The sequence below is a fragment of the Bufo bufo genome, chromosome 2 (assembly GCF_905171765.1).
Source record: "Bufo bufo chromosome 2, aBufBuf1.1, whole genome shotgun sequence".
NCBI classification, from domain to species: Eukaryota; Metazoa; Chordata; class Amphibia; order Anura; family Bufonidae; genus Bufo; species Bufo bufo.
Window position 1 is genome coordinate 573,715,955 of NC_053390.1, and position 26,867 is coordinate 573,742,821.

A 26,867-nucleotide genomic window follows, 5' to 3' on the forward strand; every position below is an offset into this window, starting at 1 on the left:
TCCCCCCCCTTACCATAGTGCCAGCCCCCCCAATAGTGCCAGCTCCCCCATAGTGCCAGTTCTCCCCCCCATAGTGACAGCTCCCCCATAGTGCCAGTTCTCCCCCCATAGTGCCAGCTCCCCCATAGTGCCAGCCCCCCGATTGTGGCAGTCCCCTCATAGTGCAAGCCCCCCCATAGTGACAGCTCCCCCCATAGCCATAGTGACAGCTCATCCCCATAGTGACAGCCCCCCCCAATAGTGCCAGCTCCCCCATAGTGCCAGTTCTCCCCCCCCATAGTGACAGCCCCCCCCCTATTGTGGCAAGCCCCCCCATAGTGCCAGCTCCCCTCCCATAGTGCCAGCCCCCCCAATAGTGCCAGCTCCCCCATAGTGCCAGTTCTCCACCCCCCCCATAGTGCCAGCTCCCCCATAGTGCAGTTCTTCCCCCCCATAGTGCCAGCTCCCCCATTAGTGCCAGCCCCCACTATTGTGGCAGTCCCCCCATAGTGCAAGCCCCCCATAGTGCCAGCTCCCCCCCACAGTGACAGCTCCCACCGCAAAGAAAGAAAAAAAAAAACCACTCATACTTACCTCCATCAGCAGCGATGCAGGCCTCTTCCGGTCTGTGTTCCTGCTGTGTGCTGTCCAGGCTCAGGGCGGCGCGATGATAATGATGTCATCGCGCTGCACTGAGCCGGCCCTCTGATAGGCTGCAGGCATTGTGCCTGCGGCCTATCAGAAGAAACAGGGGAGGGACACGCTCTCCCTCTCTGCCCGACAGCCAGCCATCTGAATCGCTGTCTGAGGACGGCGATACAGATGAATATGGAGAAGCGCTCATCTCCTACTGCCCCCCGCCCCCGCCCCCCCCCCACGCTGCCGCAATTACATCCAGGGCCGCGCCCGCTGTGGTTGATCGGTGGTGCGGCCCTGAGGAATAAAAAAATAAAAATTATTTGTTAAAGATTGCCTCCCCCCTGCCCCCGGCCCAGCCCGCCCCTGCTCATGATTCCCATAATAGTCATTACATACGGTGGAGTTGTATCAATTTCACCCCGCAATGCCCTATACTCTGTCGGTTATTGCCCAATCATCGTGGGTCATCTGCTTTACGGACAGTATTGATATTGACATTCGGCAAACCCATATTGATATAGGGCAACAGCCTCCCCAAGTTTTGGTACCTTCCATTATGGAATAACTACAATGCCAAGTACTTTATTTCTTACATATCATACCAATATAATACACCTTGACTATAGACAAAACCAGCTACCCCATCTATACTAGGTCTTGACTATCTCATTATATGGGACCAGCTTTGGTAATAATTTTGCCCCATAGTCCGTTGGTCATTGTCTACCAACGCTGGGTCTATTGTTCTACGACGAGTGTTGATATTCAGTAAACCCACACTGACATGAGGGACAAACAGTGAATCCAGATTTTCTCCAATATAGGACAGCTACAACACAAATACATATCCCACATACCTCTAGCCCAGCAAACACAGGCCCTACATTACATGGACCAACATCTATAGAAGTTCACATAACTTATATCAACATACATCAAGACTATATAAATATAGGACGATATACAGTACAGACCAAAAGTTTGGACAACCTTCTCATTCAAAGAGTTTTCTCTTATTTCCCCGAGGGAATAAGGCTGTGTCCTCCTACCACTGCATGGCCCAAGATGGGCATCCGGGTAAGGCTGCATGCACACGAAACCTATTTTGTTTCCTTGTCTGTTCCCTTTTTTTTTTGCTGATAGGATGCGGACCATTCATTTCAATGGGTCCGCAAATAACCGTGTGCTGTCCGCATCAGTATGTCCCGTTCCGTTGCCCCGCAAAAAAATAGTGCATGTCCTATTTTTTTCTAGTTGCGGACATGGACTAGGCATTATTACAATGGACCCGCAGAAAAAAAACGGATTTCCATAAAAACGTCATCTGTTTGTTTTGCGGATCCGCAATATGCGGCCGCACAAAACATACGATCGTGTGCATGTAGCCTAAGGATGCCACTATGAATAACTGTTGCAGCCAGAGTCACTACCATGCCACTCTCTGCTACTGGGCTTGCTGCAACAGTCCACAGAGACAGTATGCGGCAACGAAGCTGCATACAATTTTGCGATCAAACATTATATTCCACGGTCGAGCAGAGCTGTCATCTGTCATTTTATCCCTTAAATCAATGGTTTGACTCATTCAGGTAAAATCATTTTTTAATCTTATCAGCCTTCATAGAGGAATGAGTCCTGCTTCTATCCACACGTTGATTGATATCTCTCAATGTATTCAGACTCAGACTTGCAGCAGCTGCCAAATGTCATGTGACTGAGGGAGGGTTTAGGAAGAGGAACTGAGTACGAGAGACGCTTCTAGATCCGACAAGGAAGGCAGATTGTAAGAATGGATACTGCAGGAAAAGTAAGAGCTCTGGTCATTGCAGCATTATTACATATTTGTAATTGGGTTACATTCCAGTACAAATCTAACCTCAGGAAAGGAAAGTGAAAAGATAGGCCTGTTTCTACATGTGCATACCATGCTGTCTGTGAAAGCTCAGGCTGCACTTCTGTTACATTTCGGCTACATGCAACGAACGCTTGTTTGTTTCCGTGTCTGTTTCCTTTTTTTTATTTTATTTATAAGGGTCGTGCAAAAACACGGACAGCACGCCCGTGTGCTGTCCGCACCAGTACTGTCGTTCGTTTGCCCCGCAAAAAAAATTGTGCATGTCCTATTTTTTCTAGTTTGTGGACAAGATAGGCATTATTACAATGGATCCGCAAAAAAAAACGGATGCCATACGGAACGTCATCTTTTTTTTGCGGATCCGCAATTTGCAGACCGCAAAACACATTAGGTCGAGTGCATGTAGCCTGCATCTGGGAATGGCAATGCTGAGTGTGCCCGCTTTAAACTATATATAATCCTTTTATTTCAGAGGTGCATCATGTTCTGAAATACAACAATATACAGTAGTACAAAATTGCAGAATAAAGCCTTAGGCTACATGCACACAACGGTATGTGTTTTGCGGTCCGCAAATTGCGGATCCTCCAAAAAAAAAAACGGATGACATCCGTATGCCAAAGTTTTTTTTTTTTTTTTTTGCGGATCCATTGTAACAATGCCTAAAACAGACAAGAATAGTACATGTTCTTTTTTTTTTTTGCGGGGCTACGGTACGGACATATTGAAATGAATGGGTCCGCATTCTATCCACAAAAAAAAAAACGGAACGGACACGGAAACTAACAACGTTCGTGTGCATGTAGCCTTAGGCCTCATGCACACGACCGTATTTTTTCACGGTCCGCAAAACGGGGTTCCGTTGGTCCGTGATCCGTGACCGTTTTTTCGTCCGTGGGTCTTCCTTGATTTTTGGTGTCCGCCTGGCCGTGCGGAGCCAAACGGATCCGTCCTGAATTACAATGCAAGTCAATGGGGACGGATCCGTTTGACGTTGACACAATATGGTGCAATTTCAAACGGATCTGTCCCCCATTGACTTTCAATGTAAAGTCATGAGTTAATATACCATAGGATCGGAGTTTTCTCCAATACGATGGTATATTTTAACTTGAAGCGTCCCCATCACCATGGGAACGCCTCTATGTTAGAATATACTATCGGATTTGAGTTACATCGTGAAACTCAGATCTGACAGTATATTCTAACACAGAGGCGTTCCCATGGTGATGGGAACGCTTCAAGTTAGAATATACTGAGAACTGTGTACATGACTGCCCCTGCTGCCTGGCAGCACCCGATCTCTTACAGGGGGCTGTGATCCGCACAATTAACCCCTCAGGTGCTGCACCTGAAGGGGTTAATTGTGCATATCATAGCCCCCTATAAGAGATCAGGGGATGCCAGGCAGGAGGGGGCAGACCCCCCTCCCTCCCCAGTTTTAATTTCATTGGTGGCCAGTGTGGCCCCCCCGCCCCCCTCCCTCCCTCTATTGTATTATTTTCATTGGTGGCACAGTGTGCGGCCCCCCCCTCCCTCTATTGTAATAATATCATTGGTGGCCAATGTGCGACCTCCCCTCTCCCCCGCCCCCCCCCGATCATTGGTGGCAGCAGAGAGTTAGAAGCATCATACTTACCTGCGAGCTGCGATGTCTGTGACCGGCCGGGAGCTCCTCCTACTGGTAAGTGACAGATCATTAAGCAATGCGCCGCACAGACCTGTCACTTACCAGTAGGAGGAGCTCCCGGCCGGTCACAGACAGCGCAGCAGGTAAGTATGATGCTTCTAACTCTCCGCTGCCACCAATGATCGGGGGGGGGGGAGAGGGGAGGCCGCACACTGGCCACCAATGATATTAATACAATAGAGGGGGGCCGGGGGGGGGCGCACACTGGCCCCTAATGATAATACAATAGAGGGAGGGAGGGGGGGGCCGCACACTGTGCCACCAATGAAAATAATACAATAGAGGGAGGGAGGGGGGCGGGGGGCCGCACTGGCCACCAATGAAATTAAAACTGGGGAGGTAGGGGGGTCTGCCCCCTGCTGCCTGGCAGCCCCTGATCTCTTATAGGGGGCTATGATATGCACAATTAACCCCTTCAGGTGCAGCACCTGAGGGGTTAATTGTGCGGATCACAGCCCCCTGTAAGAGGTCGGGTGCTGCCAGGCAGCAGGGGGCAGTCATGTACACAGTTCTCAGTATATTCTAGCTAGAAGCGTCCCCATCACTAAGGGAACGCCTCTGTGTTAGAATACACTGTCGGATTTGAGTTTTCACAAAGTGAAAACTCAGCTCTGAAAAAGCTTTCATACAGACGGATCTTCGGATCCGTCTGTATGAAAGTAACCTACGGCCACGGATCAAGGACGCGGATGCCAATCTTGTGTGCATCCGTGTTCTTTCACGGACCCATTGACTTGAATGGGTCCGTGAACCGTTGTCCGTCAAAAAAATAGGACGGGTCCTATTTTTTTGACGGACAGGAAACACGGATCACGGATGCGGCTGCAAAACGGCGCATTTTCCGAAAAAAACTGAAAAAGGGCACAACGGACACGGATGCACACAACGGTCGTGTGCATGAGGCCTTATTCACATGTCAGTGATTTCCATCAGTGATTGTGAGTCAAACCCAGGATTGGAGCCTCCACAGACATGAAGTATAAGGCCTCTTTCACACGAGCGTGACGGATTGGCTCAGGATGCGTTCAGGGTGCGTTTAGTGAAACTCGCACCATTTTGCAAGCAAGTTCAGTCAGTTTTGTCTGCAATTGCGTTGAGTTGTTCAGTTTTTTCTGTGCGGGTGCAATGCGTTTTGATGCGTTTTTCACACGAGTGATAAAAAACTAAATGTTTACAAACAACATCTCCTAGCAACCATCAGTGAAAAACGCATTGCATCCACACTTGCTTCCGGATGTGATGCATTTTTCACTGAAGCCCCATTCACTTCTATGGGGCCAGGGCTGCGTGAAAAACGCAGAATATAGAACATGCTGCGATTTTCACGCAACGCATAAGTGATGCATGAAAAACAACGCTCATGTACACAGACCTATTGAAATGAATGGGTCAGGAAAACTTGCTTGTGTGAAAGAGGCCTAAGGGAAAGATCTGCACTTGTTATGTGTTTAGAGTCGCACCTGGTTTTGGCTCAAAATCACTGATGGACATCACTGACCAAAACACTGACGTGTACCTTCTGTATCTTCTCAGAACCAGACTTTTTATTTTTTGGTTCATACAGTCATATGAAGGTTAATTTTTGCAGAGCAAGTTGTACTTTCTAATGGCACCATTTAAAATTGTATATGATGTAGTGGTAAGCTGGAAAAATAGTATAAATGGGGTAGAATTGGAAAAAATATGCAATTCCTCCATAGTTTTATGGTTTTCAATTTTATGCAGGCAGGGCTTGATAGGAACTTTACTATGGCAGGCCTTGGAGCCTTCAGAAGACCTGAGGCTGCCATAGCAAATAAACAGCTCCCACCATCTCGTTGTGGGGAAGCTGTTTGGTCACCAGGTGCGCACCCAATAATTGACCACTCAGATGCTGTGGTCACAACTGACCATGGCCTCTGAGCGATTAAAAGTCTGTGATTGACATTGTCACCAGTGAAAACAGTAGGTACCCAGAAGCTAAGCGGGCACCATCTTCAGAGACTCATAATCCATCATACATGTACGCATGATTTGCATTACATTTACCAACTTTTTAAAACACTTTTCTAAGCTTTTGGCACTTTGTCTGATAAGAGGGTGTAGCTTCACAGGAAATAGGGAGTGGCCTAAATGGTTCTCCTTTTTTGGAGCATTTTTTTTAGTAAAATTATGTGAACTTATGGGTGGTGTAGACAGTTTTTTCTGGCTCATGGACTGATTTTTGGCGAGACAAAATTCTCTCCCTGGCCAACTTTTGGAACTGGATGAATTGTAGGTTAAATCTGGCACAGGATTTGTGATATTCCACATTTACAAGGTCCATATGTCAGAATAGTAAATTTGTCTAATATTAACCCCTTAAGGGACCGGGCTCATTTTCACCTAAGGACCAGGCCATTTTTTGTCACTTTAAGTGCTATAACTTAAAACGCTTTGACTTATCCAGGCCGTTCTGAGATTGTTTTTTCGTCACATATTGTACTTCATGACACTGGTAAAATGAAGTCCAAAAAAATTATTTTTTTTTGCACAAAAAATACCTAATTTACCAAAAATTTGAGAAAAATTTGCAAATTTCAAAGTTTCAGTTTCTCTACTTCTGTAATACATAGTAATACCCCAAAAATTGTGATGACTTTACATTCCCCATATGTCTACTTATGTTTGAATTGTTTTGGGAATGATATTTTATTTTTTGGGGATGTTATAAGGCTTAGAAGTTTAGAAGCAAATCTTGAAAATTTTTCAGAAATTTACAAAACTCAATTTTTAGGGACCAGTTCAGGTCTGAAGTCGATTTGCGAGGCGTTACATAATAGAAACCACCCAAAAATGACCCCATCTAAGAAACTACACCCCTCAAGGTATTCAAAACTGATTTTGCATACATTATTAACCCTTTAGGTGTTGCACAAGAGTTATTGGCAAATGGGGAGGAAATTTGAGAATTTAATTTTTTTTGTCAAATTTTTCATTTTAACACATTTTTTTCCACTAACAAAGCAAGGGTTAACAGCCAAACAAGATTGTATCTTTATTGCCCTGACTCTGCCATTTACAGAAACACCCCATATGTGGCCGTAAACTACTGTACGGGCACACAGTAGGGCGTAGAGTGAAAGGTGCGCCGTTTTGTTTTTGGAGGGCTGATTTTTATGGACTGGTTTTTTGACACCATGTCCCATTTGAAGCCCCCTGATGCACCCCTAGAGGAGAAACTCCCTAAAAGTGACCCCATCTAAGAAACTACACCCCTCAAGGTATTCAAAACTGATTTTACATACGTCGTTAACCCTTTAGGTGTTGCACAAGAGTTATTGGCAAATGGGGATGAAATTTGAGAATTTCATTTTTTTGCCTAATTTTCAATTTTAACCCATTTTTCTCCACTAACAAAGCAAGGGTTAACAGCCAAACAAGACTGTATCTTTATTGCCCTGACTCTGCTGTTTACATAAACACCCCATATGTGGCCGTAACTACTGTACGGCCACACAGCGGGGCGCAGAGTGAAAGGTGCGCCGTTTGGTTTTGGAAGGCTGATTTTGCTGGACTGTTTTTTTTGACACCATGTCCCATTTGAAGCCCCCTGATGCACCCCTAGAGTAGAAACTCCATAAAAGTGACCCCATCTAAGAAACTACACCCTTCAAAGGTATTCAAAACTGATTTTACAAACGTTGTTAACCCTTTAGGTGTTGCACAAGATTTAATGGAAAATAGAGACCACAATTTAAAAATTTCAAATTTTTGGCAGATTTTCCATTTTAATATTTTTTTTCCAGTTACAAAGCAAGGGTTAACAGCCAAACAAAACTCATTATTTATGGCCCTGATTCTGTAGTTTACAGAAACACCCCATATGTGTTCGTTAAACCGCTGTACGGGCACACGGCAGGGCGAGAAGGAAAGGAATGCCATACGGTTTTTGGAAGGCAGGTTTTGCTGGACTGTTTTTTGACACCATGTCCATTTGAAGCCCCCCTGATGCACCCTAGAGTGGAAACTCCAAAAAAGTGACTCCATTTAGAAACTACGGGATAGGGTGGCAGTTTTGTGGTACTAGTTTAGGGTACATATGATTTTTGGTTGCTCTATATTACACTTTTGTGCAGCAAGGTAACAAGAAATAGCTTTTTGGCACGTTTTTTTTTTTTGTTATTTACAACATTCATCTGACAGGTTAGATCATGTGGTAATTTTATAGAGCAGGTTGTCACGGACGCGGCGGGTACCTAATATGTATACATTTTTTTTATTTATGTAAGTTTTATACAATAACTTCATTTTTAAAACCAAAAAAATGTTTTAGTGTCTCCATAGTCTAAGAGCCATAGTTTTTTCAGTTTTTGGGCGATTCATCTTGAGTAGGGTCTCATTTTTTGCGGGATGAGATGACGGTTTGATTGGAACTATTTTGGGGTGCATATGACTTTTTGATCGCTTGCTATTACACTTTTTGTGACATAAGATGGCAAAAAATGGCTTTTTTTTACACTGTTTTTATTTTAATTTTTTTTACGGTGGTCATCTGAGGGGTTAGGTCATGTGATATTTTTATAGAGCCGGTCGATACGGACGCGGCGATATCTAATATGTATACTTTTTTTTTATTTATGTAAGTTTTACACAATGATTTCATTTTTGAAACAAAAAAATCATGTTTTAGTGTTTCCATAGTCTAAGAGCCATAGTTTTTTCAGCTTTTGGGCGATTATCTTGAGTAGGGTCTCATTTTTTGCGGGATGAGATGACGGTTTGATTGGTACTATTTTGGCGTACATGCGACTTTTTTGATCACTTTTATACCTTTTTTGGGAAGTAAGGTGGGCAAATTTCAATTTTCTCATAGTTTTTATTTTTTTATTTTTATGGCGTTCACCGTGCGGGGAAAGTAACATGACCATTTTATAGATCAGGTCGTTACGGACGCGGCGATACCTAATATGTGTAGTTTATTTTATTTTTTTAATTTTTATTCAGTGATAAATGTTATTTTTTTTTATCTTAACTTTTTTCACTTTTTTTTACATTTTTTTTGACCCAGACCCGCTTGGTTCTTGAAGATCCAGTGGGTCTGATGTCTGTATAATACAGTACAGTACAATATATATTGTTCTGTACTGTATTTTACTTACACTGAACAGATCTATGCTTTCAGCACAGATCTGTTCAGCACCATGGACAGCAGGACGCCTGAGCAGGCGTTCTGTTGCCATGGGAACCCTCCCCGTCTGCCTCAGAACTTCGCAGACGGGGAAGGGTAAGCACAGGGCTGAGGGGGGCTCTCTGGGGGCTCTCTCCCTCTCCATCGGGGGGCTGCAAAGGCACAGCAGCCCCCCGATGGAGAGGAGGGAGCTCCTGACCGATGACAGTTAACTTTTTCCATACAGCGGTCCGTACGGACCGCGGTATGGAAAGGGTTATACGGCTGACATCTGCACAGATGTCAGCCGTTTATACCAGGGTGCCAGCAATGTGCTGGCACCCTGGTATACCCACTAGAAGCCAACGATCATTCATGGGGAGGCGGGCGGGGGATCGCGATCCCGCCTGCCGCACCGCCCGCCTCCCGCAACGCCCCCACCGCATGCGGACACCCCCCCCGCACCACCCGCGGCATCCAAATCATGCAGGGGTGCAGGGGGGGGTGAAAAATATAGATTTTAGCCACTCTAAAGTTTCTGATCGCCGCGGTCAGGGACCGCGGGGATCAGAAACTGCAAAAAGCGCAGCAAACCGCAGGTCTGAATTGACCTGCGGTTTGCTGCGATCGCCGACACGGGGGGGTCACATGACCCCCCCTGGCGTTGTCACAGGATGCCGGCTGAAGGATTTCAGCCGAAATCCCGTTCCGTTTAACCCCTCGGGCGACGGGAATACAGATTTTAAGTCAGGACGTACCGGTACGTCCTGTGTCCTTAAGGACTCGGGAAATAGGGCGTACCGGTACGTCCTATGTCCTTAAGGGGTTAAAGGGGTATTCCCATCACAGACAATCCTAGCAATATGCCCCCGTTGTCTGATAGGGACCCGCACCTACCAATGAGAACGGAGCGGGGAACTGAACGGAGGGCGCCCTCCATTTATTTCTATGGAGCTGCCAAAAATAGCCAAGCGCTGGCTCGGCTATTTCCGTGTGCCCCATAGAAGTGAATGGTAGCAGGGTCTGCGCGTGCGCGGTGCACTCCCATTCACTTCTATGGGAGCAGCGCTTGGTAGTGGACGGACCCCGGAAAATCCGAGATCCTCCAGAAACAGCTCTCCCCACTCCGTTCTCGTTGTAGGTGCTGGACCTAGAGGTGGGACCCGCACCTATCAGACAATGGGGGCATATCCTAGCGATATGCCCCCATTGTTTGTGATGGGAATACCTCTTTAAGGCCTCATGCACACGGACGTTGTTTTGGTCCGCACTCGGATGCGGACCCATTCACTTCAATGGGGCAGCAAAAGATGCGGACAGCACTCCGTGTGCTGTCGCATCGTTGCTCCGTATCCGTGGCCCCGCTAAAAAAATATAACATGTCCTATTCTTGACCGCGCTTTGCGGACAAGAATAGGCATTTATATTGAAGGCTGTCCGTGCCGTTCCGCAAATTGCGGAACGCGCACGGATGCCATCCGTGTTTTGCAGATCCGCGATTTGCGGACCGCAAAACACACCACGGTCGTGTGCATGAGGCCTAAGACTGTGATTTATAGTTTTAGACAGTGTAAAGTGCACTACTATGAGTAAATCTGCCCATTTGTATAGACAGAGGCCTATTGATCACTTGTGAGAGTGGCACGGAGAGGCAGGGAGAGCACCCCTTCATGAATACAGTGGATCTGTATCTATGAGTCTATTGTATTCTTTGACAGCTTCTATTAGCCAAATGGCACACGATTTTATGGGCTGCTTGGGCTAAGAGGAAAGTGGACCTATGCCCATAATCTGCCACCAGGCTAATATAGCTATACCTCCAGTTTTAGTGAAACATACCACAGTACTACCAATTACCAACCAGGAAGCCTCTGTATGTAGTTTATTTCTCTTGCTTATATAGTGCCAAGATATACCAAAGGGCTCATGCACACGACCGTGCCATTTTTTGCGGAACAGAACAGGAGTCCCATTATAGAAATGCCTATTCTTGTCCGCAAAACGGACAAGAGTAGGACATGCCTCATAATATTTGCGTGGGCCACGGAATGGAGCAACGAATGCGGACAGCACTCTGTGTGGCTGTCCCACATCTTTTGCGTACCCATTGAATGAATGGTTCCGTATACGGACCGTTATGTAATCAAATTACGGCTCGTATACGGAACGCAAAAACGTTACGTGTGCATGAGCCAAAGAGTTTTTCACAGACATTATCATCACTTGCTCTCTCTTGTAGGATTCACAGTCTAAGGCCTATAGCACACGGGACCGTATGGCCTTTTCAGTGATTTGCGGTCCGTTTTTCACGGATCCGTCCCATTTTTTGTTTTCCGTTGCGTTTCCGTATGGCATATACATTATACAGTAATTCAAGATAAAATTGGGCTGGGCATAACATTTTCAATAGATGGTTCAGCAAAAAACGGAACGGAAACGGAAGGCATACGGATGCATTTCCGTATGTATTCTGTTTTTTTTTGCGGACCCATTGACTTCAATGGAGCCACGGAACGTGATTTGCGGGCAATAAGGGTCCATTCACACGTCCGTAAGTGTTTTGCGGATCCGCAAATTGCGGATCCGCAAAACACGGACACCTGCAATGTGCGATCCGCAATTTGCGGATCCGCACATCACAGACACTATAATAGAAAATGCTTTTCTGGTCCGCAATTGCGGACAAGAATAGGACATGTTCTATTTTTTCCAGGAACGAATTGCGGATCCCGAAAAAACGGATCCCGAAAGAAACGGATGCGGATCCGAAAAAACGGATGCGGATCCAGGAAATGTGGATTTGCATCCGCTCCAGCCACATTGAAAGTGAATGGGTCCGCAAATTGCGGAACAAATGCGGACCCAAATTACGGACGTGTGAATGGACCCTAATAGGACATGTTCTATGTTAAAACGGAACGGAAAAAACGGAAATACGGAAACGAAATGCATACGGAGTACATTCAGTTTTTTTTTCGGAACCATTGAAATGAATGGTTCCGTATACGGACCGTATACGGAACTCAAAAAACGGCCAGTAAACGGGAAAAAAAAACGGCCGTGTGCAGGAGGCCTAAATTCCCAATCGCTAAGTTTTTTGGAATGTGGGAGGAAACACATGCAAACACAGGGAGGAGTTACCCTTGATCGGAAGTTGCAAGGCTATAGTACTAATCACTGAGCCACCTTGCTGCCCAGTTTTAATGCTTTCAATAGCTTCAGGAGGTTTTTGATCTAGGGTCAGATGGAAGGTCTACTCAGTTGCTATGTTTTAATGTAACACCACGCCAGAATGCCTCATGAGCCTGTGTTTATGTAGCAAAAATTTTGTAATTAAGGCCTCACTGCACACGACCGTTGTGTGCACCCGTGGCCGTTGTGCCGATTTTCCGTTTTTTTTCGCTGACCATTGACTTTCAATGGGTCCGTGGAACAAAACGGAAAATGCACCGTTTTGCAGCCGCATCCGTGATCCGTGTATCCTGTCGTGAAAAAAATATGACCTGTCCTATTTTTTTGACGGACAACGGTTCACGGACCATTCAAGTCTATGGGTCCGTGAAAGAACACGGATGCACACAAGATTGGCATCGTGTCCGTGATCCGTAGCCAGTAGGTTACTTTTTATACAGACGGATCGAAGATCCGTCTGCATAAAGCTTTTTCATAGCTGAGTTTTCACTTTGTGAAAACTCAGAACTGACAGTATATTCTAACACAGAGGCGTTCCCATGGTGATGGGGACGCTTCAGGTTAGAATATACTAAAAGAACTGTGTACATGACTGCCCCCTGCTGCCTGGCAGGTGCTGTCAGGCAGCAAGGGGCAGCCCCCCCCTGTAGTTAACACATTGGTGGCCAGTGCGGCCGGCCCCCCCTCCCTCCCTTGTAGTAACTCATTGGTGGCCAGTGGGCCTCCCCCCCTGTAGTTAACACATTGGTGGCAGTGCGGCCGGCCCCCCCCCTTCCTCCCCTGTAGTTAACTCGTTGGTGGCAGTGGGCCCCCCTCCCTCCCCTGTAGTTAACTCGTTGGTGGCCAGTGGGCCCCCCTCCCTCCCCTGTAGTTAACTCGTTGGTGGCCAGTGCGGCCGGCCCCCCTCCCTCCCCTGTAGTTACTCGTGGTGGCCAGTGGGCCCTCTCCCCTCCTCCCCCTCCTAATTAAATCTCCCCCCCTATCATTGGTGGCAGCGGAGAGTACCGATCAGAGTCTCAGTTTAACGCTGGGGCTCCGATCGGTAACCATGGCAACCAGGACGCTACTGCTGTCCCGGTTGCCATGGTTACTTAGCAATTTGTAGAACCATTATACTTACCTGGGAGCTGCGATCTCTGCGTCCGGCCGGGCGCTCCTCCTACATGGTAAGTGACAGGTCATTAAGCAATGCGCCGCACAGACCTGTCACTTACCAGTAGGAGGAGCTCCCGGCCGGACGCAGAGATCGCAGCTCGCAGGTAAGTATAATGGTTCTACAAATTGCTAAGTAACCATGGCAACCGGGACAGCAGTAGCGTCCTGGTTGCCATGGTTACCGATCGAAGCCCCAGCGATTAAACTGGGACTCCGATCGGTACTCTCCGCTGCCACCAATGATAGGGGGGGAGATTTTAATTAGGAGGGGGAGGGAGGGGAGAGGGCTCACTGGCCACCAACGAGTTAACTACAGGGGAGGGAGGGGGGGCCCACTGGCCACCAACGAGTTAACTACAGGGGAGGGAGGGGGGGGCCCACTGGCCACCAACGAGTTAACTACAGGGGAGGGAGGGGGGCCCACTGGCCACCAATGAGTTCACTACAGGGGAGGGGGGGCCGGCCGCACTGGCCACCAATGTGTTAACTACAGGGGGGGGGCTGCCCCCTGCTGCCTGGCAGCACCTGCCAGGCAGCAGGGGGCAGTCATGTACACAGTTATTTTAGTATATTCTAACCTGAAGCGTCCCCATCACCATGGGAACACCTCTGTGTTAGAATATACTGTCGGATTTGAGTTTCACGATGTAACTCAAATCCGACGGTATATTCTAACATAGAGGCGTTCCCATGGTGATGGGGACGCTTCAAGTTAAAATATACCATCGGATTGGAGAAAACTCCGATCTGATGGTATATTAACTCCTGACTTTACATTGAAAGTCAATGGGGGACGGATCCGTTTGAAATTGCACCATATTGTGTCAACGTCAAACGGATCCGTCCCCATTGACTTGCATTGTAATTCAGGACGGATCCGTTTGGCTCCGCACGGCCAGGCGGACACCAAAACGACTTTTTTTTCATGTCCGTGGATCCTCCAAAAATCAAGGAAGACCAGCGGACGAAAAAACGGTCACGGATCACGGAAAAATGGAACCCGTTTTTGCGGACAGCAAAAAATTGCGGTCGTGTGCATGAGGCCTAATGCTGTATTTCACATGGAGGATAATTATAACAATGTAGGAATACATTTTGATTGCATTTGATTTGCATAAACCATACATGTAATCATGTAATCATCTAATACACAACTTTATTGTAGGTTATAAAATGCAGGGCAGCTGTTGCCTGGAGTGTAGGTCAACCTCTTACCATTGAAGAAGTAGAGGTGCAACCACCAAAAGCCCATGAAGTTCGGATAAAGGTAGTATGTTCAGTGTTCTCTACCTAAAAAATAATGTTACATACTGATGTATCAGACCTATTTTCTTCATATGCAGAAGATTTGAGCTTGTCATTTAGCATGATGTGACATGATATCATATAGTGTTATTAATGTAGCATTCTGCAGGATGTGCTGTAGGTTAACCTTCCGCCCTTAGACCATACTGTACATGGCTTGACAAACTACCACATAATGGATGGTGTACTCAATTATTTTTTCAAAAAAGCTGAATAATGCAGTCATATGGTAAAAGAAAATACAATATGTAGCCCAAAAATACAGCCATACAGTACCCAGAAATTGGAATCATGATATTGGTATAGAATCTACTTCTGTATAAGTAGTACACACAGTGCCCTTACAGTCTGGAGGTAAGCAGAGATAAATATATCTATACAGTGCCAAGGTATTGTCAAAATAAATTAAAGGGAACCTGTCACTGGGATTTTGTGTAAAGAGCTAAGGACATGGGTTGCTAGATGGCCGCTAGCACATCTCCAATACCCAGTCCCCATAGCTCTGTGTGCTTTTATTGTGTAAAAAAAACGATTTGATACAAATGCAAATTAACCTGAGATGAGTCCTGTCCCCGACTCATCTCACATACAGGACTCATCTCAGGTTAGTTTGCATATATATCAAATTGTTTTTTTTACACAATAAAAGCACACAGAGCTATGGGGACTGGGTATTGCGGACGTGCTATCGGCCATCTAGCAACCCATGTCCTCAGCTCTATACACAAAATCCCGGTGACAGGTTTCCTTTAAGCTCTAGTTATCCCTTCCTTCCCCCGTGGCAAACATTCTGTCATCTGCCCCTTCTTAAATACCCTGTTCATGACAAAGTGGCTCATTGACACCGTCCTGGTACCCAGCACCTGGGCCATATGCCCCACCAGAGCTCCTAACTATGCCCCTGGATAAATATTACAAATCCTATTTGAATAGTGCATACAGTAGCCACAGTAGACTACTTTGCCACAGTAAACTACTATACAGCCTGTACCACACAGATACAAACTGGAAGATGCCAACTTAAATTTCACAAAAGAAATGTAATGTTAGTCTAGTTCTACCTACAATCAGGATTTGTAGAATAGAAACCTGATAGTATAGTACCCATATCAAGTAGCACTCCACAATGTAGCAAGTTGATCAGTAAAAGTTACTAATTAATGTACATTTCATGCTGGTGTAGTGGCCAGGTAGGGATGGTCCCAATGCTACACTTGGTCCACCGTATACCATTGAGGGGTCATCTTGTGTTGCTGCTCTCTTGAAGGGATGGTAAGGTGTGGTGCACTCCAATAGGAAATAAGTCCAGAGAGTCAGGGTCTGCAGTAAACTAGTGCACTTCTATACTGGATGATCTTAAAGGGGTTGTCCCATTAAAAATATTCTACAGTTTTCAAACCAGCACTTGGATCTGAATTCTTTTCTTATTGCATGTAACTAAAAATTATGTATAGCCACTGAGTTAGTCAATAAAATGCATCTGTACAGCACCACCTGTTGTTTCATTTTTCTTTCTTTATTTATTTCTTTCTTTGTCCTGCTCACTGAGATGGCCGCACATGCTCAGTTTCATCCTTCAACTGCCTCCTGAGCTGTGATAGGGAGAGCTGAGACACGCCCCCTGAGCTGCAGCAGAAAAGACCCTCCCCTTGAGCTGTTGGCTTGATATAAATCTAGCAGAGCAATAAATGGGGAGATCTCTGGATCTATTTGAGGTACAGGGCTGGTCCTAGCTTTGTTAGAAAGAGAATGACATGTACTGTATGATGTTTAATTTTCATTTCTTATATAAATCATGGGATAACTCCTTTAAGTACAAAACAATACAGGCAATGCACTGAGCTGGCTTCTCCAGTCTCCTCCCAGGCAGAAGAAGGTTTCATGCTGAGGAAAGGCCTGAGCTAGCTTTCCTGCTCTCTCAAAAAACATAGATGATGGCCAGGGTCTGTTTGTCAATCCATCTGGCTGGCTCTCTGGTCACAGGGATGGTGACCAGGCTCTCTGGCTCAGCATCCCCATCTCAACGTCTTCATCTGGTCACTCATGCAGTCTATCAGAGTCTCTCCTACTAAGCCTTGGTGTCTATCTGTAGACAACTAGGGGTCTGACTGCTATTTTTATATACAGTTTCTATCTAAAGTAGAACCTTCTAGTGGGAGGGGTGGAGTGGAGAAGCGCAACGTAAACAGAAACATTGTTACAATTTTAGTCTGTCATAGACTTATATAACGTTCCAATTCAATTCTATGGGAATAACTAAGCAGTTTTCCCAGACAGAAACAAATCTTAAGACAAAAATAGACAGACAAAAGGTCAAATGTGTCTTTTTTCCCTCCAAAACTTTGCAGAGGTAGAAAGTTTCTCCTGATGACTGTGTATTAACCCTTTCCACAGTGCAGTGCAGCCACAGCATAATAACAGGTACATTACAATAAACATATAAATGCAGTTCAACAATATAAAAGTAGAAGTATAAACAACGCATAAATCATAGTGCAAGTTAACTCTTCAAAGTGCAATAAAGTAGTGAGTTTATGGCTTTTCCATAGTAGCAATAGGGGCAAAATGTCCACAAATGTCATAGAATGTGTCGGCAGATAAGAACCATTTGGCCAATCTAGTCTGCCCAATATACTGAATACTATGGATAGCCCCTGGCCCTATCTTATATGAAGGATGGCCTTATGCTTTATACTATGCCTCTTTTACTATGTCCATAGTAAAAAAGTACCTTTGCTCCAGGGCTCTACACTATATGGATTGAGGGTCTGCACAAACAATACTTAAACTTACAATTTATGTGTGCTGTTTTTCATTCCTATTATTTTTACCAGCACATCCCCTGTTATTATGGGGAGATGTGCTGCTGACAATTAACCGTTTACGCAATATTGCCAAGTAAAGATGCCACCAGTCAACATTTTTCGGGATTGCAGGGTGTTTTCCACAGAACAATTCTCTGGGAAAAACATTCCTATGAACATTCATTTGGCCAATAATCAGCCTGTGTAAGATGCCCTTTACATACATTATTGGGTCAGAATAAATCTAGACATAGGGCCATGACATGGAGCAGAATATGAAATCGGAGATCAGACAGTGGTAAAGCAGAGGGCTCATGTACCTCTGTGAAATCCCCTATTTATAACACGATACATGTAATACAGCCATGTGTATGAGGCTTTATACTGTATTATCTAAATTCAGCAAATGATCCATTCAGTATGTTCATCATACTGATGTGTTAGTAAAAAAATGTTTAAAGTTATTACATTTACTTGCGAAGTGGGCATCTAAAATTCAGGTGCCTGTTGCACTTATTATTTTATTTTTTTTCCTTTTTGCGATGCGTTTCTCTAGAGGCGTTAAAAACAGAAAAGGGCCATTATTTCCATATACCTCATATCTTAGTCCATTTTTTCCTCTATTTCTCTGTTTGTAAAGAAACCTCTCATATCTCTTGATCTTGTTCACCACATTTAACCATACAGCTACATTTGGTGTAATCAAAAGTCTTGCCAGAAACATTATCTTAACAAAAGGGTCTTTTTGTCTTATTGCAATTCACCTTGGAGAAGTCGCCCATTATCCAACATTCTATCATGAAGGGGATCACTATTAAAAAAAATTCCGTAACAACCATGTAAATTCATACAATGCAATATGTCTTGTTCATCACATGGTCCGTCACATGATCCATTACCATGGTGATGGATCATGTGACGGACCATGTGATGAGCATAGTGACATCATCAAAGGTCCTTTTCCTCACAGAACAAGACAGAAGAGATTGCCGGCTGCAAGTGGATTAAGTGAGTTAAAAATATATATATTTTTTTTTAACCTCTCCAGCCCCTATTGTACTATGCATTCTGTATCTATTCGAATGTCCTTATTTTCCCTTATAACATGGTTAAAAGGCGAAAATAATAGCAATCTACACAACCTTGACCCAAAACCTGAACTTCTGTGAAGAAGTTCGGGGTCTGGGTACCACCTTCAGTTTTTTATCACGCACGTGCAAAAACGCATTGCACCCGCGCGATATTAAAAACTGAACAACGGACGCAATCGGGTTTGCCGCAACGCATCCAGACCTTATCCGGACACGCTCGTGTGAAAGAGGCCTAAGGACCAGGCCCATTTTTTGCAAATCTTACCAGTGTCAATTTATGTGTGAATAACTTTAAACGCTTTTACTTATCAGGCCATTCTGAGATTGTTTTTTCGTCACCTATTGTACTTCATGACACTGTAAAATGGAGTCAAAAAAATTCATTTTTATTTATAAAAAAATACCAAATTGCCAAAAAACTTTGAAAAATTAGCAAATTTCCAAGTTTAAATTTCTCTACTTCTATAATACATAGTAATACCTACAAAAATAGTTATTACTTTACATTTCCCATATGTTTACTTCATGTTAGGATCATTTTAGGAATTATATTTTATTTTTTGGGGACGTTACAAGGCTTAAAAGTTTAGAAGCAAAATGACACCATTCTAGAAACTACACCCCTCAAGGTATTCAAAACTGATTTTTTACAAATGCCATTAACCCTTTAGGTGTTCCACAAGAGTTAATGGCAAATGGAGATAAAATTTCAGAATTTCGATTTTTTTTGGGGGCAAATTTTCAATTTTAATCCATTTTTTTCCAGTAACAAAGCAAGGGTTAACAGCCAAACAAAACTCAATATTTTATTGCCCTGATTCTGCAGTTTGCAGAAAACACCCCATATGTGGCCGTAAACTACTGTATGGCACACGGTAGGGCGTAGAGGGAAATGAGCGCCGTGTGGTTTTTGGAAGGCAGATTTTGCTGGGAATGGTTTATTTACACCATGTCCCATTTGAAGCCCCCCCTGATGCACCCCTAGAGTAGAAACACCATAAAAGTGACCCATCTAAGAACCCACACCCCTAAAGGTATTCAAAACTGATTTTACAAACGTCTTTAACCCTTTAGGTGTTCCACAAGAGTTATTGGCAAATGGAGATGAAATTTAAGAATTTCAATATTTTGGCAAATTTTCAATTTTAATCAGTTTTTTTCCAGTAACAAAGCAAGGGTTAATAGCCAAACAAAAGTCAATATTATTGCCCTGATTCTGTAGTTTGCAGAAACACCCATATGTGGCCGAATAGAGGGAAAGGTGCGCCATGTGGTTTTTGGAAGGCAGATTTTGCTGGACTGGTTTATTTACATCATGTCCCATTTGAAGCCCCCCTGATGCACCCCTAGAGTAGAAACTCCATAAAAGTGACCCATTTTGGAAACTAGGGATAAGGTGGCAGTTTTGTTGGGACTATTTTTAGGGTATATATGATTTTTGGTTGCTCTATATTACATTTTTGAGGCAAGGTTACCAAAAATAGAAATTCTGAAATTTCATCTCCATTTGCCATGTTGAGGAACATCTAAAGGGTTATAAAGTTTAGAAAAATCAGTTTTGAATACCTTGATGGGTGTAGTTTCTTTGATGGGGTCACTTTTATGGAGTTTCTACTCTAGGGGTGCATCAGGGGTTCTTCAAATGGGACATGGTGCCATCAAAATTCCTTCTGCGCCCTGACGTTTGGTCATACAGCAGTTTTTATGACCACATATGGGGTGTTTCTGTAAACTGCAGAATCGGGGTAGTAAATATTAAGTTTTGTTTGGCTGTTAACCCTTGCTTTGTTACTGTAAAAAACTGTTTGAAATTGAAAATTTGCCAAAAATAGCTGTTTTGGCACCGTTTTTATTACATTTTTTTGTCCATGTTCATCTGAGGGGTTTAGGTCATGGGGTATTTTTTATAGAGTGGATTCTTACGGACGCGGCGATACCTAATAAGTATACTGTTTCTTTATTTATTTAGGTTTTACACTATATTATCCTTTGATAAACAAAAAAAAAAAACTTTTTACTATCTCCATAGTCTAAGAGTCAGTTTTTTTAGCCAATTATCTTAGGTAGGGGCTCATTTTTTAGCGGTTTTATTGGCACTCTTTTGGGGGCATATGACTTTTTGATCGCTTGCTATTACACTATTTTGTGATGTAAGGTGACAAAAAAATACCTTTTTTTTTTTGCACCATTTTAATTTTATTTTTTTGACCGTGTTCATCTGAGGGGTTAGGTCATGGGGTATTTTTATAGAGCAGATTCTTATGGACACGGCGATAACTAATATGTCTACTTTTTTTAAATTTATTTTAGTTTTACAAAATAATATTTTTGAAATTTTTTTTATTGGGGTTTTAGTGTCTCAAGTCTGAGAACCATAGTTTTTTTCCCCGATTGTCAGTGGCTAAATAGAATTAAAATTGGGGAAGGGGATTATAAATTTAGTACTCCATGGAAGTGCTGGGTCAGAAGATCCGATTGCAGGCTCCTCTCTCCTCGCTCCCGGACGCAGAAAGGAGGAGAGGAGAGCTGCAATAACTTGAACCTCCCGCCCGCCCTGCAGCCAATCAGAAGCAATCCTCAGAGGTGATGTCACCATCACCTCTCAGGATCCCAGGATGGTGATTGGTGGTGTATTATCACACCACCGATCACCATCCTGTTCCGGGTTATCGGGTCACCAGAGACCCGAATAACCCGGAAACACAGCAAACCGCAGGTCTGAATTGATACGGGGGGGGGGGGGTCACAGGACCCCCTTCCCCGCGCATTGTCCTAGGGTGCCTGATGATTGATTTCAGCAGGCACCCAGTTCCGATCAACGCCCGCTGTGCGGGGGTGGTCGGAACTACACATGACGTACCGGTACGTCATGTGTCCTTAAGTACCGGGATATCATGACGTACCGGTACATCAGGTGTCCCCAAGAGGATAAATTAACAAATATTTTCTCCCAATCATCTTCTTTTAACGTTAAACAATCAGCTCTCCAAGCCTTTTGACCGGGGAGTTAATATCATTAAATAGTGCTTTAAAAAATTAATTAATTAATTTTGGCAATCCTAACATCGTGACCTATATTCCCCATTACCGTAATTCATTTAACAGTGTAGAAGTGTCTATATCTAATAAAGATGTATCTTTAAGGCCTATTGCACACGACCGTATGGCTTTTTCAGTGTTTTTTGCGGTCCGTTGTTCCGTTTTTTGTTTCCGTTGTGTTTCCGTTTCTGTTCCGTTTTTCCGTTCCATTTTTCCGTATGGCATATACAGTAATTACATAGATAAAATTGGGCTGGGCATAACATTTTCAATAGATGGTTCAGCAAAAAACGGAACGGAAACTTGAATGGACCCATTAACTTGAATGGAGCCACGGACCGTGATTTGCGGGCAATAATAGGACATGTTCTATGTTAAAACGGAACGGAAAAACGGAAACTGAATGCATACTGAGTATATTCCGTTTTTTTGCGGAACCATTGAAATGAATGGTTCCGTATACTGACCGTATACGGAATGCAAAAAACGGCCAGTAAACGGGAAAAAAAATGGCCGTGTGCAGGAGGCCTAAGACTAAGACTAAGGAGTGCCGAACGAAGCTGTAAATACCTAAACCATAATAAATTTCTTATATTCTCTCTTTGTGCTAACTACAAAAAACTAAAGTGCTTCCCCCTTCCTCACCACTTGTGAAAGATAAAGAATATAATTTTTTTTCCCAATACTGATCCCCTCCTAATTCTTAGGCTACTTTCACACGAGCGTTCGGGTGTCCGCTCGTGAGCTCCGTTTGAAGGGGCTCACGAGCGGCCGCGAACGCATCCGTCTGGCCCTAATGCATTCTCAGTGGAGGCGGATCCACTGAGAATGCATCCGCCTGCCAGCGCTCAGCCTCCGCTCCGCTCAGTGAGCGTACACCTGAAACGCTGCTTGCAGCGTTCGGGTGTCCGCCTGGCCGTGCGGAGGCGAGCGGATCCGTCCAGACTTATAATGTAAGTCAATGGGGACGGATCCGCTTGAAGATGACACTATATGGCTCAATCTTCAAGCGGATCCGTTCCCCATTGACTTTCAATGTAAAGTCTGAACGGATCCGCTCAGGCTACTTTCAGACTTAGAAAATTTTCTAAGTTATAATGCATCTGAACGGATGCAAACGTCTGCATTATCGGAGCGCATCTGTCTGATGAAACATCAGACGGATTCGCTCCGAACGCTAGTGTGAAAGTAGCCTAAGACTTGTAGCTGGCTAGTTATGCCAAATGGGTGTACAACAGAAGGATCCCTTTATTCCCAGTCATCCTCTAGCAGTGCGCCAGGACCTACTGAACAGTTTCCTTGTCTCAGCACAATCCTGGCGCATACTAGATAACTGCCCGGATTCGAGTAAAGTAAACATGTTATCATAGCCCGATCTAATCACCAATAACCTACATAATGGGCTTTCATTCCAGTGGCAAAATAGCCATAGCTGTGCAGATATAAAATAACTCTTAAAGTATAGAAGTTCAACTCGCCTTTTTCTATCGGTTTGTATAGATGTTCTAGACTAGTTTTAAGTCTTACACGCGTTTCTTCCCCACAGTAGGTCATTGATGAATTCTATCAACTAGTTTAAAAAATGTATCGTCAATCCATACTGGGAAATTCCTTAAAATATAAAGAAACTGAGGTAAAAACACCATCTTAGTCAAGGATATTCTATCGGCTCTAGAAGTCTGAGCCATATCACAATTTTGGATCTCAATTTAGTTATCAATGGTCATGCCCAAATACTCAAAGGACTCAGAAATCTTCAACATACTGAGGGGCCCCTTCCTGGAAAGTTCAAATCTATCTACAGGCATAAGAGCGGTTTTTGACCAGTTAATATCAAGACCTGATACTTCCCCAAAGGAATTAACTAATTGAATAACTCTTGGGAGTATTAGATTAGTATTATTTATAACAAATAAGACGTCATCCGCATATAACAAAATTCTGTCTTCTATCCCTAATGTCCCAAATCCTTCAATCCCAGGGTTTTGCCTTACCATTGCTGCCAAAAGCCCCAATATAGATATTTCCTTGCCTCTACGCAAGGAAATGCTCTCTGTCAAACTCCCATTAATGTTCAAGCTAGCCCTGGGGAACCTATACAAGAGCTCATGTTTATAATCTGGCCCCAAATCCCATTTTCCCTAGAACCCTCCAGAGGAATCTCCACTCCACCCTGTCAGCCCCCCTTCCCCCTTTTCCTCCCCCCCCCCTCCGGAAGACTGTAAGTTTGTAACAAATGATGGAGGTTATAATGTGTACCTTTATTAGGAATAAAGCCATTTGATCGGGATGGATAATTGATGTAGTAACCTTAGCAAGTCTTGTAGCCAAAATTCCTTGAAAAAAGCTTCACATCGGTATGCAGTAGGGAAATCGGCCTGTAGGACTCCATATCCAAGGGATTCTTTACCTTTTTTTTTTTTTTTTTTATTCATTTCATTTTAACATTGATCAGGAAGGATACCATCCTGCAATGATTGTTAAACACCTTCAGTAACCAAGGGAGAAGAACCTCCCTATATTTGCGATAAAATTAGTATGGGAATCCATCTGAACCAGGGGAGGAGTTTCCCAAACCAGCTTTTAAAACTGCCTCTAGCTCATGAGGGGAAAAGTCAAGATCAAGATATTCTTTGACTATCCAGAAGGACGCGGTAGAGGCGATAGATCCAAATAAACATTGAATGTTTTGTCTGATAATATTTTTATCTGATTATATAGCTCGCAAAATGCTTAACAAATGTTAGTTTTATATACTCCTGATCTTCGACTATTCCCTCAGGTGATTGAATACTTTAATTTTTATTTATTTTTTTATCCTGATTCGAAATCACCCTAGCCAGTAGTTTCCCTGGACGTCCTGATTCAACAAATAATTTTTGTCCCTTGAAAAAGGCCATCCAAGAGAAAATTTTAATATTTCTGACTTGCCTTCTCCATACGTTCCCTATTATCTACTGTTTTATTTCTGGAGAATTTAATCGTGGCAGATGCCACTGTGTCCTTAAAATCCCTCTCTTTTATCCCATATCCCTTTCTTAAATTAGAGATGTTACTAACAAATACCCCCCTCGTATAGGCCTTGAATGCATCCCATACTAATTGAATACTTGCTGAATTGTAATTAATATCCCAAAATCGGATCATGTGCTGCTCCATTACATCATGGTTGTCCATTAAGGAAATCCAATGGGGATTTAACCTAAAGGGAGGTCTTCCCCTACCTTTATTATTCACCATGGATACCTCAAGAGAGAACTGTACATGGTCCATAGAGCCCTGGCTTCATATTTCATCCACTTAATACATCTAAAGTAATCTTTGTTTATCAAAGCCAGGTCTATCCTGGACATAGAATTTCCAGACTTACTTACACAGGAATAGGCTCTCTTCCCCCTCCCTACAAGGCCCCATACATCAATAAAACCAGATTTCTGACAAAATCGTGCCAGGGGAGACCCTTGTATAGGAATCCTCGTATTACCCCCCCCCCCCCATTGAAAACCTATCAGTTATTGGGTTAATAACACAATTAAAGTCTCCATTAACTATTAAGGGGCATTGAGGCCAACGATCTATGAAGGTTAGCAAAGAGTTAAGTACTTCAAGAGAAAAAGGTGGAGGGATATAAACAAAAGCCAGAATACATAGCCTTCCAGCAAGCTTCCCATTAAGAAATGCATATCTTCCCTGTTTATCGATAGAGGATGTCTGGCAAACAAAATGGATCCGATTATGAACTAGAACTGAAACTCCTCTAGAATAACTAGAGAAGATAGAATGATACGTCTGCACGGCCCAACTTCTATCGAGCCACATAGCCATTTCCCCAGTCAAGTGGGTCTCCACACAATTGCTTGTAAATGGATCTGAACCAGTTCAAGGACCACTTGCTTTTAAGCCTATCACCAAGTCCCCGCACATTCCAGGTTAATATTTTGATTGATATTTAATCAGCCAATTAAGGGCTCACGAGAGAAAAAAAAAAAAAGATTAAAAAACTGAGAAGAATAATTAGATCTCCTTCACCCTCCTCGAAAGATACGCGTCTCATTCCCTCCCACATCCCCCCCAGCCCTCCCCATAGACTACATCCCCCCTCAAGCCCAACCCTACACTCTTTGATCTGTCACCTTCTTGGGACAGATCTCTCACCTAAGACCACCTAACCTCCTCCCTCCATCCCGCTACTTTGAAGAGAAAACAAAACAAAACACTCAGATATTATTCCGGTAGAGCCAATCTACTACAAGGTCAGGAGACTCAAAAAAAAAAAAAAAGTGTCCCACTGTTGAAAATTATTCACAATTTAACTGGAAAAACAAATGAGTATTTAATGCCCCTTTCACAAAGTCGTCTCTTGACCTCAGTGTAGTTACGTCTCTTTTTTGGGTGTCCTTAGAGAAATCAGGGAAAAAGGACAATATATTTCCATTATATAGGATACTCTCTTGCCCTTCTAAGGATCATATTCCTATCCCGTGACACAAGTATCTTCGCAAGGAGTATCTGCGGATGTCTCCCAGGACTTGGTTTAACCCCTGGGACCCGATGGACCCTTTCTACACAAAAAATTGGTGAGAAGTGCTCCTTCCCAAACTTCTCCAAAATTAAAGTATGTAACATATCCCCAGGGTTATCCCCTTCCATGCCTTCTGGTAGGCCCATGTTTTCACATTATTTCGCCTAGACCTATCTTCCAAGTCCACCATTTATTTTTTAAGGGTGTTACCCTTTGATCTCAGCGTGGGGATTTCAATTTTAAACATTTTAGTATCCTTCTGCAGAACCTCCACGTTTTTTTCTATAGTGGTTACTCTGTTCCGAATTTTTGAGACATCGTTTCTTATCAGGACCACATGAATCTGAATTACCCCAAGTTGAGATATCTTTTATTAACTCTCCGTTTTTTTTAAAGGCAGCTAAGATTTCCTTCAATGGAGAGGGTTTTTCTTTAGACAAAACATTTTCATCATCTCTCTCCTCCCCT

General features: G+C 43.8%; 1 protein-coding gene across 2 annotated transcripts in view; it reads left to right on the forward strand.

Moving 5' to 3' along the window:
- Positions 1-2,343: 2,343 nt before the first annotated feature.
- The window catches only part of LOC120989837 (alcohol dehydrogenase 1-like), an 87,760-nt gene continuing 63,236 nt past the window's right edge, over positions 2,344-26,867 (forward strand). Inside the window, exons 1-2 of one of the 2 annotated variants that reach the window (XM_040418191.1) lie at positions 2,344-2,425; positions 14,804-14,905. In XM_040418191.1, the coding sequence (XP_040274125.1) occupies positions 2,408-2,425; positions 14,804-14,905 (120 nt within the window). In that variant the 5' untranslated portion in view covers positions 2,344-2,407. Of the gene's footprint in view, positions 2,438-14,803; positions 14,906-26,867 lie in introns of both variants that reach the window. The other variant, XM_040418190.1, reaches the window with a different exon arrangement.